The sequence below is a fragment of the Emydura macquarii genome, unplaced genomic scaffold (assembly GCF_026122565.2).
Source record: "Emydura macquarii macquarii isolate MOO-44397 ecotype Brisbane River unplaced genomic scaffold, CSIRO-AGI_Emac_v2 contig_2249, whole genome shotgun sequence".
Lineage (NCBI taxonomy): Eukaryota > Metazoa > Chordata > Testudines > Chelidae > Emydura > Emydura macquarii.
The window spans coordinates 274,938-291,789 of NW_027132386.1; the positions used below are offsets into that span (position 1 = coordinate 274,938).

Genomic DNA, 16,852 nt, shown 5'->3' on the forward strand with positions numbered 1-16,852 from the left:
ACTGGCTAGGGCAGGAGTTTGGGGGGGTGGGGGGGTCAGAACCACTACGGGGAAGGAACCAATCAGAACCACTGAGATCCAGCTGAGTTCTGTGGGGGGAGGGGGAAGTGGATCAGAACCGGGTCGGGGAGGGCGAACGGCCATGGGGCCACAGGGAGCTGGGGGTGGTGCGGATCCAGTGGGTCAGAGCCAAGGGGGTGGGTCTGGCTGAGCCATGGCGGAGGAATTCTGTGCTGGGGGGTCTCCTAGCAGTGACCCCTTTCTTGGGGGCAGAGGTGACTGATCTGCAGGCCCGAGCCAGTCCCCGTGGAAAGTCTCCGGCGACTGACTGAACACGGCCGCCTGGGCTCCTCCCCCCAGCCGCCCCGCGGGATCTAGAGCGAAGCCCCTGCTCACCCCCCCGAGGACGCGCAGGGGGTCCCCGCCCCACGGACCGACAGCTGTGAGCAAACCCTCTTCTCTCTCCGAGCCGGCAGTGAGGAGACCCTCTAGAACGCGCCCCCGGCCTTGCGCCCTGCTCCAGAACCAACTCCCTGGTGAGACGCAATCTAGAGCGACCCCAGGTGCCCTCTTTGCAGCACAGCCCAGAACCAGCCAGTGGCCCTGGGGGGCAGCCTAGACCGTTCCACCCCCGCGGCATGATTCTCACCAGCATCCTACTGTACCGTGATCCAGAACAGACCCTCTTTCTCTGGGGTGGGATCTAGACCCTCTTTCTCTGGGGCGGGATCTAGAACACCCATTTCACTTGTGTTGTGTCTGGCTGAGACACCATCCCTACCGCTCCAGAGAAGGCCCCTGGGATCTAGAACCCGTGCTGGGACACAATCCGGAACATTCCTTCCCCTCCCCCTTCGGGTGCTAAAACCTATAACGCCCCACCCAGAAATGGCCTAGGATGAACCTCAGGCTCAGGGAGTCTAGAACAGGCCCCGGTTGCCTGCGTGCGATCTAGAACAGCATTCCCCACCTCCCTGCTCTTCCGACGGCCTCTAGAAGCAGCCCCCCCTTCGCCCGCCTGGCACAGAGACAATCTAACAGGGCCCAGCTCCGGCCCACTTTCCTGCGGTTCTAGGCAGTAATTCCTGACACTCTCCAGGTCCCCGTGGTCTAGAACGTGTCTGGTCTAGAACCCAGCTGAAAGGAGAAGTGAGTTGAGAAAAATCTGTTCTCAGTCCTGCCCTGTTCCCTCCCTTCTCCTCTCCCGCTCTGCTGGTGCCCCCCAATCCTGACCTTCAACCCCCCCCCACTATCCCAGCTCTCTCCCCCTCCGCTCTGCCCCAGAGCCAGTCCGTGGGGCCTAGATCAGCGTCGGAGGCGGGGTGTCCTGTGGGGTTTGCCGTGTTATCTCGGCGCTGGACGCTCGCTGGCTCTGTCGTACATGGGGGGCTTCCAGGGGGTGGGGGGGTGAGGTCTGTGAACTTTATGTGGGGCTCAGTCTGGAGCAGCCCGCGGGAGCTGATTCGAGAGCCCGGCTCGCGCCGGTTTTTAAACCTGTGTTTTCGTTAAATAAAACTGAAACTTTGGCAGCCGCCGAGTGTCCGGCCTGGAGTGTGTTTCTGATGAGGCCCATGTCTGCAGCCGCCCCTGACTGAGACGGGGGGCCCCGCAGGCACTGCCCAGACCCCCTGACTGAGTGGGACCCCCATCATGGCGGGTGCTGCCCTGACAGACCATGCGGGACAGGCCCCTTTAACTAAGGGTCAAATACCCCTGGGGCTGCCCCTGCCCCACGGCTCTGCTGGTGTCATCCCGACCCACAGCTCCCTCCTAGCCCGGCCCCAGTGCCCCTCACTCCTGAGCCACAGCCCCCAGCTAGCCCCGCCCTGGCCCCCCCACTCCTGGGCCAGGCCCCGTGTGTCTGTGGGGTTAATCAAGTGCTCTGGGGACAGATTGTAGTGGGGGGGGGGGGAAGGATTCTCATTTATTCGACAGGCTCCGTGGGAAGGGGGGTGTCTTCGTCCAGGCGACTGTACGGGCCATCTTTGGGGGGGCGCTTTCCTCGGGTCGGGGGGGGCGTTCACAGCATCTTGTGGGGCTGGCAGAGGGGCAGGAAAGAAAGGACAGAGGGAAAAACAGACACATTTCAGCGTCTGATGGGACGCATCAGCTCCAGAGACCCCCCGGGGCTGAGGGTGGGGGGCGACTTGAGTTCTGCCTCCACGAACCTCCAGCCCCCCCTCTTCCCAACAAGATAGGGGGAGCTCCGTCTCTGGAGGCTGTTGAGGCAGGTGGTGAGCCTGTGGCCAAGACCTGGCGCACTCACGCCAGGGGTGGGGCAGGAGGCGTGGGGCTCACCTGGTAGCAGGTCAGGAATCTTGGAGCTGGCAGGTATCTGTGGGGGGGGAGAAGGGGGAGAGGGTTAGGGGCAGGGGAGGGGAAGTCGCCCCATTGATGGGGGGCGGGGAGAGACATTTCGGGGGAGGGGGTTGAGCGTCGGGGTGTGTTTTTGTGATACCAATAACCCGCCCCCCCAGCCTCTTCCGTGCCCCCAAATCTACCTGGAACCCCCAACGCCCCTTCCTGGTCCCCTCAAACCTCCCCCAGCCCCCAAAACGTCCCCCCATATCTTCCCACTTGCCCCCCAAACCTACGCCCCCCCAAACCTACGCCCTTTCCCAACCTGCATGCCTGGCCCCCCCCAGGTGAATCCCGCCGGCCCATGGGTCGTCCCGATCCTCTAATGCCCCTTGGCCCAGGAGATCCCCCCCCCTGGGGGGCCCCTAAACTCCCATCGGGGTGTGACCTTGGCTGCGGGGGAGGAGCAGGAATTCCTCCATGTCCAGGCAGTAGGCTTGGTTCCGGAAATCCTCCACGCAGGCGTCGGCCGGGTGTGGGGTGCGGGCTGTGGGGGGCCAGGGAGAGATGCCTTAGAGCGGGGAGAGAACCCAGGAGTCCTGGCTCAAAGCCCCCCCGCTCTAACCACTAGACCCCACTCCCCTCCCAGAGGCAGGGATAGAACCCAGGCGTCCGGGCCCCCCCACCCCCCCACTCACAGTACAGCAGGAGCCTTTCATAGCCTCGGTCGCTCTCCCGCACGATGATGGTCCCGGGACATGGGCTGGAGTAAAGCTCAGTTCTCATCCCCGGCCGGCCTGTGATGGGGGAGACACAGCCAGGAGCAGGGGGTTGGGGTGAGGGGCACCAGAGGAGCTGGGGGAGGCCCAGCTGGGGCCGGCCGGGGGCTGCGGGTCGGGAGTGAGGGGCACCGCTCACCTTCGGTGGCCAGGTCCGTGCTCCCCTCCGTCAGCCGGTACGTCCAGGCTCTGGGCAGGCAGCGCCCGGATTTCCTGAGGGGGGGAGCCAGAGACGGGGCCATGCTGGGGGGGTCAGATGCAGGGACATAGGGGGGAGCTGGGGGGGAGGCTGGGCACGGGGGGGGGGGAAAGGAGGATCCAGCCCCACGCGGCCCCGAGCCCCACGGCCTGCAGGATGGTGAGACCCCCCCAGCCTCCTGAGGTCACTGCCACTCACAGCGGGGATGGGTGAAGTCTGTTTCTCTCCCTGCCTGGCATTGGTTTAGCCCACCCCCCCCAGCCTGGCATCGATTCAGCCCATCCCCCCCACCTGGCATCGGTTCAGCCCGTCCTCCCCTGCCTGGCATTGGTTCAGCCCAGTGGCCCAGCTCTGGTCATGGCCACCCCAGGGGGCGGAGCCCAAAAAAACCACCCTCCTGACCCTGCCGGTGCCCGGCTGAGACCCTGAAGCCTGCGCGTTGGTCACCTCTGACATACAGTGGCTGGGCCCCGGCGCCGCACTGCAGGGGCGAGTCGTTCTATGCCTTCCCAGCCGGGCCAGCCCCGGAGCTGGGGGTCATGGGGAGGGGCAGGGGGGCATTGGGGGAGGCTGGGCCCCACTCACAGGCGCAGGGCGGCGTGGAGCTGCAGCTGCTCAGGCCGGGGGCCCTGCCCCATGTGGAAGACGGAGCCGTCGGTGCCCGCGAAGGTCTCCAGGGCGGGGGGGGCCGCGGCGGCAGCGGCTACGAAGTGCCAGGTGCCCAGGTACTGCCGGGGGAACTGCAGGGGGTCAGGGCGTGGCATGGACCCACCCCCCAGACCTCCCCTCTGCCCCAGAGACACGCCCACGGACAGCCCCTGCCTCTCACCCCCCCCAGACACACAGCTACCATGCGGGACGACCCCCCTACCGTGGACCCCTGAGTCCCCCCTCACCACTCTGCCCTCGGGGGCTGCCCCAGACGCTCCTGTCCTATGGGGGAGGTACCTGGTCACGGTCCAGCCCGCCGGCGGGCAGCGGGGTGGGCGGGGGGCATGGGCTCAGGGCGCTGATCAGGGCCCCGTACAGCTGGAGCAGGTAGGACCAGGTGCGTTGGAGCATGGCCGGCGGGGGCTGGGAGCAGGGGCCGTCTGTCCCTCGTCCCTCTGTCCGGCTCACCTTTGCCCCCCCCCCACCCCCTCGTTAATCGTTAACGCTCCAGAGGCCAGAGTCCGGCAGTGTGGGCGGGCGTGAGCCACTGACCCCTGGGCCCGGGGTTCAGGCTGACCCTACGGTAAACAATGCAGCGGCGGATGGGGGGGCACTGGGAGACCCTACAATAACAAGGTTGTGGGGGGTGGCGAGCTGGTGCAGGCGACCTTGCAACAACAGGGCCAGCAGTGGGGGCGGGGGGATATAAGAGGGCTGGGGAGGCGGAGCTGCCCCACACACCCTTGGGGGCCTGGTGGGCCCCCAGCTTTAGCGAGCCGCCAGAGTGTGGCCCCGCCCCTGCTGGGCCTCTCCCTCCCGAGGCCCCGCCCTTTGAGCTGAGGCTCCGCCTCTTGTCCTGAGGCCCCGCCCTCTCCGCGCCAATTCCCACCCTTGCTCCGCCCCCTTCCCCATTGAGGCTGCGCCTTCTCCCCGCCTCTTTCCCCAAGGCCCTGCCCTCACTCCACCCCCTTCCGCTACCACCCCCTCCGTGATCCCCCCAGCCCCGCTGGCCAGTGGGGGAGGGGGGGCAGATACATGGTAATACCAGGGCACAGAGTAGACAGGAAGGGGAGAATCAGGGGTGGGGTGCAGCGTGTGAACGCAAACCCAGAGCAAAGTGAAGTCAAACATCTTAACTGGAGCACCACCACCAAATCCGGGCCGGTCAGAGCCGGGGGGGGCAGGCCCATGCAGCTGCCCCCCGGCCCAGGTGGGGCCAGACCGGGACACACTCCGGGAGCGGCTCCAACCATCCCGTGGGGTGTGTGTGTTTCCGGCAGCCCTGGCTCGGCTGGGCCGTGGCCCTGTGGGACACAGGCAGGGAAAGTTGGGGGATGCCTGGAGCCCCCATGCGGGGAGATGAGGCCGGAGCCAGGCTGAGGTGGGGTCCCGGATCCACCCCCTAATTAATCACAACCAGACCATGATAAAATGTAACATCCCGGGATTGGAGGGGGGAGCCCAAAGCAGCCCCCCCCCATGGTCATATTTAATTGCAGGAAGGGGAACACACAGGCAAAGGTAGAGAGCTGCCAAAATAGGCCAAGGCTGGAGAAACCCAGTGGGGCGGAACGGGGCGGGGCTGGCTTTGCTTGGCCTGCCTCAATGGATGTGTGTGTGTGGGTGGGTGGATTGGACTCGCGATGACCCGGGGACCCTACAATAACACAGGCAGGGTTAGGATTTTGCACTGGTTTTGGGAGGCCCTACAATGACACCAACCGGCCAGGAGTCTCCAGTGCTTCGGGGAGACCCTACAATAACACAACCAGGAATGGGCGTCACCAGTACTTTTGGGAGACCCTACAATAGCAAACTGGCATTCCCTGGCAAACCAATTGCCCATAAGAAAGATGGCGGCGTGTGTTCGTTTTGGGGGGGGGGGGAAAGTCCTCCCATTGACGATGCAGTCCAAGGTGGCTGACAATGGACTGGAAACATTTGCCCTCAACAAAGATGGCGACGAGTCAGCTGCCAGAAGTGCGTGCCCATACCAAAAATGGCCGCCGGGTCGGCCTCGGGTCCTTTGTGTTGCCCTCAAAAGATATGTCGTCGGGCAGGGGGAATCGCGTCATCATTCCCACGCCAGCCTCCAAGATGGCTGCCGCGCTGCCTTTCAAAGAGTACTCGGCGCATGCGCCCGCCCGGAAGAAAGATGGTGGGATGAAGGCCTAGTGCGCAGGTGCAGGCGGGCGAGGACCCTGGAGCGGGGCCAGCTGCCAGGTATAGCAGACCAGAACGCGCCTGTACGAAACCTCCACCATCGGAGGCAAACCAGCGGCCTCCGGGCGGACAGACCCCGCGGTCCCGGACTCGGCGGACTGGGACGGAAAGAGCGGCGGGCGCGGCGGCGGGCGAGCGGACCGGCTTTCGCGGGGCGCGGAGTCAGGCGCCTGCTCAGGGCAGCCCTGGAAGCGCGCGGGCGGGGCGAAGGACCCGGTGGGGAAGGGGCGCGAGTCGCGCATGCGCAGCCGAGGGAAGGACGGAAGCGGCGAGAGGCGGCCGCAGGCGGGAGTCGCTCACAGGAGGCCCCGGCTCCGGCTCCGGCTCCGGCTCTAGCGGCCGCTTCACCCCGCCCCGAGCCCGGCCCGCCGCGTCTCCCCTCCCCCCCCCAACCGCCCCCAACGGCCGCTGGACCCTGGTGGGGGGACCGGAAGTGGGCGCCGCGGGGACCGGAAGTCGCCCCCCGCTGTGGGGGGGCTCGTGCCTGACCGGAAGTGAGCGCCTGAGAGGCCGGGGGGCGGGGCCCGTTGGCGTTTGAGCCCCTCCCCCGCAGCCGGGGGGTCCTTGGAGCCGGGTGGGTGGGTTACAGCCTCCCCTCCCCTCCCCCACCCCGCCTCCTGGGCGGCGCTTGTTACCCCCCAGGGGTGATGGGGGGCACTTAGCCGCTTTGCTGGTCAGTGGGGGTGGGGCTGTGCCGTGGGGGAGGGGCTGGGGGTGTCGTGCCCCTCTGGCTGGGTGGTGTTGGGGGGGAACTTTGCTCTGCTCAGCCCCCCCCCCCCCGGGGGCGGGGTTACACGCCCCCTGGCAGCAGGTGTGATGTGGGGGGAGGGGAAGGAGGGGCGCGCCTCGCTGTTCCAGTGTAGGGTGGGGGGGCTATCGTATACCTGTTGCCCTGTGAGTCGGGGGGGGGAGAGGGCGAGGATGCCCCCAGGGGGACAAGGCAGGCGGCAGTGGGTCATCTGTGCCCGGGGGCTGCTGATCGGGAGTGAAGAGGAAGCGGCCGGACGTGTAACCCGCTCTCCCGTGACAGGAGCCGGCCGGCGGAGCCATGGCGGAGCCGGAGAACCTCGAGGTGATGGTGAAAACCCTGGACTCTCAGACCAGGACCTTCACCGTAGAGGCGGAGGTGAGAGCTTGGAAGGCTGCCCGCTGCGGCTCAGTGCAGGGCGGTTTCCCTTTGTAATTTGTGCTGGCCCCAGGCCGGAGCCACGGGATGCTCGGTGTCAGCCCTGTTGGTTGTTTGGCAGCTCTTGTGCCCTGCCCCAGACCAGCTGCATCTCCACCCCGGGTGAGGGGGTCCCTGTAATAACAGCCCCCCCCCCCCCACAGGGGCTGCATCTCTGTGCATGGAGTAGTGACTCAGCATGCGCTCGGAGACGTGAAGAGATCCCAAGCACCCTGGGTCTTGTCCCTTTCCCCTGCAGATGACGGTGAAGGAGTTCAAAGAGCACATTGCGGGCGCGGTAAACATCCCGGCGGAGAAACAGCGGCTGATCTACCAGGGACGAGTCCTGCAGGACGACAAGAAGCTTAAGGAATATAGTGAGTGGGTGGGCTGCAGGTCGGGAGTGAGGGGCGCTGGGAGTAGGCCAGGGCTGGGCTGTGGGTCGGGAGTGAGGGGCACCGGGTGAGCTGTGGGAGAGGTCCCAGGGCTGGGGTAGCAGCAGCTGCGGGTCAGGAGTGAGGGATAGTGAGTGAGCTGTCGGGGGGGAACCCAGAGGTTTGAGGTTCTGGGCTCATCACCCTTTGTCTCTTCCTTCCAAGATGTTGGGGGCAAAGTGATCCACTTGGTGGAACGTGCCCCTCCCCAGACACAGTCGCCCTCCTCAGGGGGTCCCTCTGGAGCCAGCTCGGCCTCAGCCCCCCACAATGGTGCCGGGGGCCGGGGAGCCGGTGCCACTGTCCACGACCGTAACGCCAACAGCTACGTCATGGTTGGGACCTTCAACTTACCAGTGAGCATCATGGACCCCCAGCCGCCCTCACAGGTGAGTGCCTGCCAGGGGTGCCGGGCGTGCAGTGGGACTGGGGTGGAACTCAGCGGGGGGCTCTGTGCCCAGAGCCGGGCGCTCTCCCCTCTGGCTGTCAGCACTAGCCCCCGGTGCCCTAGGGCGACGCTCGGGGAGGGTCCCTGGAAGATCCAGGCTCTGTCTTCTCTGGCCGGTTCACTTGTGGCTCTGCGGCCCTATGAGATTCTTCTGGCGTGTGGGGGATGGATGGGTATTCAGGACTCCTGGCTTCTGGGGAGTGGGGTCTAGTGGTTGCAGTGGGGGGGGGGGGGCGCAGCCGGCAGCCAGGACTCCTGCGTTCTGTCCCCAGCTCTGAGAGGGGAGTCTGGGCTAGTGGTTAGAGCAGGAGGCCAGGACTGAGGGAGGGGAGGCGGGACCACGGGATGGGTGATGGTCTCTGTCCACCTCCCCCGTGTGCTGCGTGTCTGTGGCCCCTCCCCCCTGTCTCTGGTTTTATTTATTTTTCTCTCTTTTCCTGGTTTTTCTCCTTTCTTTTATTTTTTTTTCTTTGTAATTTTCTCTATCTCTCCCCCTTCGCTCCCGTCTCCTCCCCCTTCCCCTAAGATGGACGGATCTTCTGTGGATGTTCATATTAATATGGAGCGGGCGCCCATACAGGTACCGGAGGTGGGGGCGCAGGGTGGGACTGGGGTCCGGGCTGGGGGTTGGGGAGGTCAGCAGGGGGTTGCCTGGGCGGGGGTGGCTGTTCCAAGGCTGCTGGGGGATTCTGGGAAGGGTTAGAGAATTGGCAGAGCACAGGGGGGCTGGGGGGGTTGGTTTACTCTGAACCAATGAAATACTGTCTCTGAAATCATTTCTCTTTTGTGGGACAGGCAGAGCTGGATGGGCCTGTGGGGCTGATCCTGGGGAGGGAGGGGGTTGCAAATAACATGGGGGAGGGGGATAGTCCAGGAGTGGGGGATACCGGGCAGGCTGGGCCCACAGGTCTGCTCCAGTGGGCCTGGGCTCGGGCTGCCTCCTCGTGAGCTCTGCCCCTGTGCCCAAGCCTGATCTGGCCCCTCCCCTGTCGTTGCAGAGCGAGCCCCGCGTCCGGCTGGTGATGGCACAGCACATGCTCCGAGACGTCCAGGGCATCCTGGGCCGGCTGGAGGTGAGTGCCCTGGCCTTGGAGCTCCGACCGGGCGGATGGTGGGGAGGGTGTGGGAGTCCCTGGCTCTGAGTCCCATGTTCCTCTCTCTAGGGTCGTGCCAACGGACAGCCCCAGCCCACCCCGGAGAATGCGCCCCCAGTCCCTGACGAGCTGCCGCGCGCCCCCAGCCCTGGTCAGCGGGAGCCCATGGAGGCAGCTGATTCGGACCCCCCAGCCGCACCCAGTGAGGATACCCCCCAGCCTGGGCCGGAGCCGCCCCCAGCCGCTGAAGGGGCCCCGAAGTAAGGCTAGGGCTGAGTGGGCGGGGAGGGGATGGGGGTCCTGGCGCCTGCTGAGCCATCTGTCCGCCTCCCTGCAGCCACCCAGCGCCGGGCGAGTACGTGGAGGTGCTGCTGGAGCTGCGCAGGGTGGAGGAGCGGCTGCAGCCCTTCCTGCAGAGGTACCAGGAGATCCTGGCCACGGCCAGCACCACTGACTACAACAACAATGTAAGGCAGAATTATCCCCTCCTTCCCCCGGGCAGTGAGAATGGGATGTCCTGGGCCCATCCCCATCCCTGTGAGAATGGGACATTCTGAACATCCTGTGCGAATAGGATGGTCCAACTCCCCTCTCAAGAATGGAACATTCTGAACATGTCCCCCCCATCTCTGTGAGAATGGGACATTCTGAACATCCAGTGAGAATGGGATGGTCCAACACCCGCCCTCCCCCTCCCCCCTCCCCCCCCCCCCCGCCAAGAATGGACATTCTGAACATGTCCCCCCCATCCTGGTGAGAATGGGATGATCCATATTCTGGCTCCCCCCACCCCTTCTCCTGGGTGGCACAGTCTCATGGGCTGGCCCCGATTCCTGCCCCTTGCTGTAGGGCGTTGGATTGGCTGGAGCCGGAGCAGTTCACTTTTGGGAGTAGGGGGGCAGGGATTGTTTTGGGGCTGAGCTGGGTGATACCACGCACAGGGCAGAAGGAGGGGAGTTGGATGCGGGCCCTGAGCTGGGTCGTGCCATGGATGGGGTGGGGGGGGAGTCAGGTGATACCATGGATGGCAGGGGTGGGGGGCATGTGGGACTTCACTTGCCTCCCCCCCCATGTTGGCAGACGGAGGGCCGCGAGGAGGACCAGCGCGTCATCAACCTGGTGGGGGAGGCCCTGCGCCTGCTGGGCAACACCTTCGTGGCACTGTCCGACCTGCGCTGCAACCTGTCCTGCAGCGCCCCCCGCCACCTGCACGTGGTCCGGCCCATGTCCCACTACTCAGCCCCCATGGTGCTGCAACAGGCTGCCATTCCCATTCAGGTGGGCTGGGGCAGGGACCCAGGGGTCCGGGGTGACACACCTGAGGTTGGTCGCAGACCCAGGGCATGGAGGGGCAGGGACCCAGGCGTCCGGGGTGACTTACCGGGGGGGGTCGAAGCCCCTGGGGAGGGAAGGCAGGGGCCCAGGCATCTGGGATGGGTCCCCTAACTTGTCATCCGTCCACAGATCAACGTTGGCACCACGGTGACCATGACGGGGAACGGCGCCCGGCCCCCCCAACCCGGCTCTGAGGGACCTGCCCCCGCCCAGCCCTCACCCCCGGCCCCGGCCCCCAGCCCCGGGGAGGCAGGTCGAGGCCCGGAGAGCCGGCCCCCCCCCGCCGCGGCCCTGACTCAGCCGTCAGCCTCGCAGGCCGCTCACCCCCGGGTCATCCGCATCTCGCACCAGAGCGTGGAGCCCGTGGTCATGATGCACATGAGCATTCAGGGTGAGTGCGGCCCCGCGGGGGCGGGGCCTGGGGGTGGGGCCAGGACTCCTGGGTCCTGTCCTGGCTCAGGCTGGACGCCGGCTTTGGGCTGTGGGCCAATTCTCTGCTTCTTACCCTCAGATTCTGGCTCCCAGGCAGCAGGAGGCGGCTCCGGGGCCTCCGTCCCCACTGGCGCCGCTGGGCCCCCCGGGCATGGCCCAGGCATGGGTAAGGGGGAGCTCGGCGGGGCTGCAGGTTGGGAGTGGGGGGCGCTGGCCAGGCTGGGGGGCACTGGCCAGGCTGGGGGGGCAGAGCTGTGACACCCCTGCTAAACTGGCTCTTCCCCTCCCCCTCCAGGTGGCACCGCCCAACTGTCCCCCCCCACCCTGCCCCCCGAGTTCATGCAGGCCGTGGCCCACCAGATCACCCAGCAAGCCATGGCAGCCGCCGGTTCCGCCGCCACAGGTGGGGGTGTCCAGCAGGGGATGGCAGGGGGCCACTCCCCCCCCCCCCCCCGGAGATGGGCTCGTCCCCTCCCCCCCCCCCCCCCCACCACGGAGGCTCCTGCTAACTCGCTTCCTCCCTCTGCCCCAGGCCAGCAGGTCCCCGGCTTCCAGGCGGCTCCGACCCGCATGGTGATCGCCCGGCCCTCGGCCCCCTCCGCTCGGCCCACCCACCCAGGGGCCCCCCAGGCACCAGGATCCGGGGTGAGAGTCTGGGTCGCAGGGGGGTGGGGAATGGGGCCTTGCCCTGCTGGGGGGCACCAGCTTGGGGGGTGGGGAATGGGGCAGGGTCGCCGACCATGGGGTAACGTCTGTCTCCCCCAGGTCCCCGGCGTGGGGGGCAATGCCTCCCTGGCACAGATGATCAGCGGGCTCGTGGGGCAGTTGTTAATGCAGCCGGTGCTTGTGGGTAAGTCTCCGCCCCACACACGTCCTCACCCTGGGTCTGGCACCTCGAGGGTGGGTGCAGGGGGGCCTGTGTGGGAGCCGGGCTCACACGGGGGGGGCCGGGCTGTAGGAAGTGGGTGATCGGTAGCACTGGATCATCTATGGGGCTGTGTGTGGGGGGGGTCACAGGGATGGGGAGTGAGGACAGCTGCTGGGGGTTGCATGTGGTGACGTGGGAGTTGCGAGGCAGGGGCAACTATGGGAAGGTGTGGGGTAACTGGGGGTCACGGGGCAGTGAATGCAAATTCTACCCCCCCCCCCCCCCAGCTCAGGGCAGCGGCTCCTCTTCAGCCTCGTCTTCCAGCACCAGCTCGTCGGCCTCCTTCGCTGCCCCGGCCCCGGCCTCCCCGCCCACGGCCTCGGCCAGCGCCGCCACCACCAACACGGCCACCACGGCGGCGGGGGGCAGCTCTGCCGGCGCGCCAGGTGGCCCGGTGCCCTCCGCCTCCTCCTCGGCCCTGCCACCCCTGCCCGCTGATGACCTCCACTTCTCCCAGCTCCTGGGCAACCTGCTGGGGGCGGCAGGCTCGGGTGTGGCCGGCGTGGGGTCCCCCACCATCACCGTGGCCATGCCCGGCGTGCCAGCCTTCTTGCAAGGCATGACGGACTTCCTGCAGGTGAGCATCACCCGTGCCGTGGCGTTCTGGGTAATGCCGGGTTTCCCCCCACGTCCTTGATGGGATGTCCCGGCCGAACCGTCCTTGAGGACTCTCTTTTTTCTTCAGGCCACGCAGATGGCGGCTGCCCCCCCACAGGCGCCGGAACAGGCCCCGCCCCCACAGCCAGAGGCCTCTCCGCCCCCTGTGGCGCCTGCCCCGCCCCTGCAGCCGGAGCGTCCTGTGGCCGGAGAGCGGGGGCGGGGCCGCCCCCCCGGGGGCCCCGAGGCCCTGCCCCCTGAGTTCTTCACCAGCGTGGTGCAGGGGGTGCTGTCCTCCATGATGGGCTCCCTCAACGCCCAGCAGGGCAGCACCGAGAGCATCGCCGGCTTCATCCAGCGCCTCAGCGGCTCCAGCAACCTCTTCGAGCCGGGCTCCGAGGGCGCCATCGGTGAGCCCCGCCCCTGGGAGCCAGGCCCCGCCCCCTCTGGCCCCAGACCCTGGGCCCTGTCACTTTGGGCTACCCACGCCCCTCCCCGGCTGGGGCCCTGGGATCCCCACTGGCCTGGGGTCTGCCCCCCACCCAGCCGCCCCACGCCCCCCTCGTGTCTCTCCCCAGGCTTCTTCGGGGACCTGCTCTCCCTCGTCTGCCAGAACTTCTCCATGGTGGACGTGGTGATGCTGCTCCACGGCCAGTTCCAGCCGCTGCAGCGCGTCCAGCCCCAGCTGCGCCGCTTCTTCCACCAGCAGTACCTGGGCGGGCGCGAGCCCTCCGACGCCAACGTGCGGGTGAGGGGCCCCCCGAAATCCACCGGACCCCCTGAAATCCTCCAATCCCCTGACCCCCCCCAAATCCCCCAGATCCCCCCAGCGCCGCTTCTTCCCCCGGCGGAACCTGGGTGGGTGCAAGCCCTCCGATGCCAACGTGTGGGTGAGGGGCCCTCTGAACCCCCAGATCCCTCAAACCCCCAGATCCTCCTACCCCCCCAAATCCCCCAGATCCCCCCAAATCCCCCCAATAGATCTCCCAGCGCCGCTTCTTCCACCAGCAGCACCTGGGCGGGTGAGGGGCCCCCCGACTCCCTGAAATCCCCCAGATCCCCCGACCCCCATGCACCGCTTCTTCCCCGCAGCAGGGGGGGCGCCAGGGGGGCTTTGCCGCTGCCCCCGCTGACCTGCGCTTCCTCCCCAGGTGGCCACCCACAGCCTGATCGCCGGCCTGCAGGACTACATCTGCGAGAGCTTCGTGAGTCCCCTGGGGCCCGGCTGCCCCCTGCCGGTGGGCATTGGGTGGGGGGGTCCCTGGGTATGTTTGGGGGGGACGGATCCCTGACGTCTCATTGTCCCCCCCCACCCCCCAGGCCTCGGTGCGGGTCCAGGACGGCGTCGACATCACCCGGACCAACCTGGAGTTCCTGCAGGAGCATTTCACCCGCATCGCCAGCCACATCCTGCGCTGCGCCGGTGAGCGGGGCCCGGGGGACGGAGCTAGGGGGACCCCGGGGGGGAAGGTCCCTGGTGGGGGGTCCCAAGGCCCGGCTCTCACCCCCCCTCTCCCCCGCAGACCCTACCTTCGGCTGCCGGCTGCTGGAGCTGTGTAACCAGGGGCTGTTCGAGTGCCTGGCGCTGAACCTGTACTGCCTGCGCGGGGAGCGCGGCGCCCTGACCGCCGTCATCAACGAGCGCATCGTGAGCCCCCCCGCCCCCCCCCGGAGGGAGGCGGGCACCCCGCGCGGGCTGGGGGGCGGCAGGGGGGCTGCGGGGGCCTGAGCGGGCTGCAGGGAGCTGAGGAGGGCTGTGGGGAGCGGAGGCGAGGCCAGGCAGGCCGTGGGGAGTGGTGGGGGGCGCGGGGCATGGTGGGGGCCCGTGGAGGGCGGCAGGGGCCCCGCTCTGACCCCCGTGTCCCGCAGCGGCGGATGTCGGCCGACGTGAACCCCTCGCTGGTGAGCTGGCTGACGGCTGTGCTGGGCGCGCGGCTGGGCGTGATCCTGGAGCACATGCCCGTCACGGAGGAGCAGGTGCTACCCTACGTGCGCCGCGTGGGCGACCCCCCACAGGTATCCATGGGGCAGGCTGAAGTGGGGCAGGGTGGCGGGGGGACCCGGCTGTTGGGGGAGGGGCAGGGCAGCCCCCCATTTCCCCTCTGACCCCCCCCTCTGTGCAGCTGGTGCCGGAGGAGCCCATGGAGGTGCAGGCGGCTGAGCAGCCCCCCGAAGACTTGCAGGTACTGAGGGGAGGGGCTGGGGCGGCTGGAGGTGAGGGGGGGTTTGAGGGGAGGGCAGGAACTAGGGGAGTCTCTGCTTGTGAGCTGAGACTGGGGGGCCATGGTGTGGGGGTGCTGCCTGGGGCACTGTTGGGGTCCCCACCGTGTGACGGGGGCTGGGGCCCCTGTGGGGCTTTCGGGGGCTCCCTGGGAGGCGTTTTGGGGGGTCCCCGTGTCAGCTGTGGGTTGGGGCTGTGGGGAGTTTCGGGGGGCCCCGCTGTCTCTAACCCCCCCCGTTGCAGCGGGACAGTGCGGCCTCGCCGGCCCCGGCCACCACGGCGGAGGAGGCCCTGGCGCGGCGCCCGGAGCCGGAGCCGGGGGAGCTGCCGGGGGAGCCTGCGCCCGACGCCGAGCCCTGGGCAGCCGCCGTCCCCCCGGTGAGTGCCGGGGCCGGGGTGGGGGGGCTGGGGGGGGAGCTGGGGTCTCCCCGTGTCTGACCCCCCTGTGCCCCCAGGAGTGGGTGCCCATCATCCGCGAGGACATCCAGACCCAGCGCCGGGGGAAGCAGCAGCCCCCGCTGAGCGACGCCTACCTGACGGGCATGCCGGCCAAGCGCCGCAAGGTGAGCCCCCCCACGGCCTCCGCTCTGCCCCCTCCCCCCAGCCTCTGCCCCCCACTAACCCCCCTGCCCCCCCAGACCATGCGGGGCGATGGCCCCCAGCTGCTCCTGTCGGAGGCCGTCAGCCGAGCCGCCCGGGCCGCCGGCGTCAAACCCCTGAGCGGCAGCGACAGCCTGAGCCGGGAGCTGGCCGAGCCGGCGCTGCAGGAGGGCTACCGGGAGCAGGTGAGAGCCGGCCCCCCCGGCCCCCCTAGCCTGGGACCCCCTGGGACCCCCCCCTGGTTTGGCCAAGGGCTCCTGGGAGCAGGTGAGGTGGGGCCCCCCAACTCCACACAGCGCTGGCTGAAGGCTGCTGGTGAGACCTGGGGCCCCCCAACACCCTCTGAGGGGGGCTGGCTGTCGGGCCCCCCCACGCTCACCCCTCCCCCGTCTGTCTTCCAGCTCCGGGCCGATCTCCAGCAGCGGCTGCAGGAGGATCCCAGCTTCAGCCCGCAGCGGTTCCCCAACGCCGCCCGCGCCTTCGGGGACGAGGCCTAGGGGGCGCCACCCCCTATTTATCCCCCTGCCCGTCTGTTCCCAGCCCCTGCTGGGTCAATAAAGCTGCTTGGTGCTGGGGTGTGGGTCTGGTCTGTGCCAGGACAACTGGCTTCTTGGGGGGCCAGCAACCAGGACGCCTGGGTTCTACCAGGGGGCGGGGTCTGAGCCCCACCTTCTTCTGCTCTGGTGACGGAGCCCTCTGTGCCTCAGTTTCCCCTGAGGGTGGGGTTGGAAGGTCTGGGCCTCTGCAGCTGCAGGGAACCTGGCTATGGCTGAAGCTTCCTACACTTCCCAGCATGCACTGCTCAAGGGCCCTGCTGCCCCCCACCTCCCCCATCAGCACCAGCAATGCCCGGGGGGGGGGGGCTGAGCACCAGGACGCCTGGGTTCTTGGTGCCCCCCAGCCTGGCCCTTGCACAGGGGGAATAGAGCAGGGTTGTGCCCCGAACATGGGGGGCTACTCAGCCTGTCTGCCCAGCCGGGATCACATGGGGGTCACTGAAGCAGCTGCAGGGACTGGCTGTGCCATGGTGCCTGCAAGGGGGTGTCTCTGCGCCTGGCCCCCCCCCCCCCGCAGGGCGGCGCTCACGGCTGCTCAAACGGCTTTTGCTGCGTCTGGCCACAGGATGCCCCACATGGGCCCAGTGAGGGGCTGGGTGGTGCTGGCTAACGGGACCCCCCCCCCCCCGGCGGGGGGCTCATGTCACCTTCCTGCCCCACTGTGTAACCTGCCCCCCCTCATCAGGGCAGATATGGCACAAGCCTGCTCCCAGTGGGGGTGCCTGGGGGGGGGAGGGGGCACCACGACCCTCCCCCCTCGGGTCTTCCCCAGTCACTGATCAGGCGCTCACCCCACACGACCTTCGGTACGGGCCTCGGTGCCAGCTCAGCCTTTTGCTGCCCCCCTCCCCCCGCCCAGAATTCTAGTAGATTAGGGAGGCGTGATTTTCC

At 67.9% G+C, this 16,852-nt stretch overlaps 2 protein-coding genes across 8 annotated transcripts; one reads left to right on the forward strand and one right to left on the reverse strand.

Annotated features, from left to right (window-relative positions):
* Window positions 1-1,127: 1,127 nt before the first annotated feature.
* On the reverse strand, window positions 1,128-4,390 carry APOM (apolipoprotein M). 2 transcript variants are annotated; one of them, XM_067560279.1, is made up of 7 exons: window positions 4,225-4,390; window positions 3,862-4,004; window positions 3,217-3,290; window positions 2,997-3,095; window positions 2,747-2,845; window positions 2,299-2,335; window positions 1,128-2,038 (listed from the first exon to the last, which is right to left on the reverse strand). In XM_067560279.1, exons 1-6 carry the CDS (start codon window positions 4,336-4,338, stop codon window positions 2,310-2,312), a joined length of 555 nt encoding a protein of 184 aa, XP_067416380.1. In that variant the 5' UTR covers window positions 4,339-4,390; the 3' UTR covers window positions 1,128-2,038; window positions 2,299-2,309. The 2 variants fall into 2 exon arrangements, with proteins under 2 accessions (XP_067416380.1, XP_067416379.1); XM_067560278.1 differs by having other exon boundaries at window positions 3,862-4,016.
* A 1,866-nt stretch (window positions 4,391-6,256) lies between these two features.
* On the forward strand, window positions 6,257-16,417 carry BAG6 (BAG cochaperone 6). Of its 6 annotated transcripts, none has more exons than XM_067560268.1 (26): window positions 6,293-6,644; window positions 7,181-7,276; window positions 7,575-7,692; window positions 7,915-8,138; window positions 8,724-8,777; window positions 9,196-9,270; window positions 9,361-9,551; window positions 9,629-9,758; window positions 10,372-10,569; window positions 10,756-11,017; window positions 11,138-11,224; window positions 11,354-11,461; window positions 11,591-11,703; window positions 11,824-11,908; window positions 12,214-12,563; window positions 12,672-12,993; window positions 13,162-13,331; window positions 13,735-13,821; window positions 13,904-14,006; window positions 14,107-14,231; window positions 14,453-14,599; window positions 14,707-14,765; window positions 15,041-15,182; window positions 15,260-15,367; window positions 15,443-15,589; window positions 15,806-16,417. In XM_067560268.1, the coding sequence occupies exons 2-26, from the start codon at window positions 7,199-7,201 to the stop codon at window positions 15,899-15,901; spliced, it is 3,579 nt and encodes a 1,192-aa protein (XP_067416369.1). In that variant the 5' UTR covers window positions 6,293-6,644; window positions 7,181-7,198; the 3' UTR covers window positions 15,902-16,417. The 6 variants fall into 6 exon arrangements, with proteins under 6 accessions (XP_067416373.1, XP_067416374.1, XP_067416369.1 ...); XM_067560270.1 differs by having other exon boundaries at window positions 6,296-6,644; window positions 13,735-13,788; XM_067560269.1 differs by having other exon boundaries at window positions 6,298-6,644; window positions 14,707-14,766; window positions 15,048-15,182.
* The last annotated feature ends 435 nt before the right edge of the window (window positions 16,418-16,852 follow it).

Excerpts from the sequence above, each read along its gene's own strand:
- BAG6 (XM_067560268.1), top strand. The coding sequence starts at position 7,199 with ATGGCGGAGCCGGAGAACCTCGAGGTGATGGTGAAAACCCTGGACTCT. Across the intron at positions 14,766-15,040 it reads CAGCCCCCCGAAGACTTGCA|GTTGCAGCGGGACAGTGCGG; the intron begins GGTACTGAGGGG and ends CTAACCCCCCCC. Across the intron at positions 15,368-15,442 it reads TGCCGGCCAAGCGCCGCAAG|ACCATGCGGGGCGATGGCCC; the intron begins GTGAGCCCCCCC and ends CTGCCCCCCCAG.
- APOM (XM_067560278.1), bottom strand. The coding sequence starts at position 4,338 with ATGCTCCAACGCACCTGGTCCTACCTGCTCCAGCTGTACGGGGCCCTG. Across the intron at positions 2,846-2,996 it reads TGAAAGGCTCCTGCTGTACT|CCCGCACCCCACACCCGGCC; the intron begins GTGAGTGGGGGG and ends GGCCCCCCACAG. Across the intron at positions 2,336-2,746 it reads GCTCCTCCCCCGCAGCCAAG|ATACCTGCCAGCTCCAAGAT; the intron begins GTCACACCCCGA and ends CCCCCCCCACAG.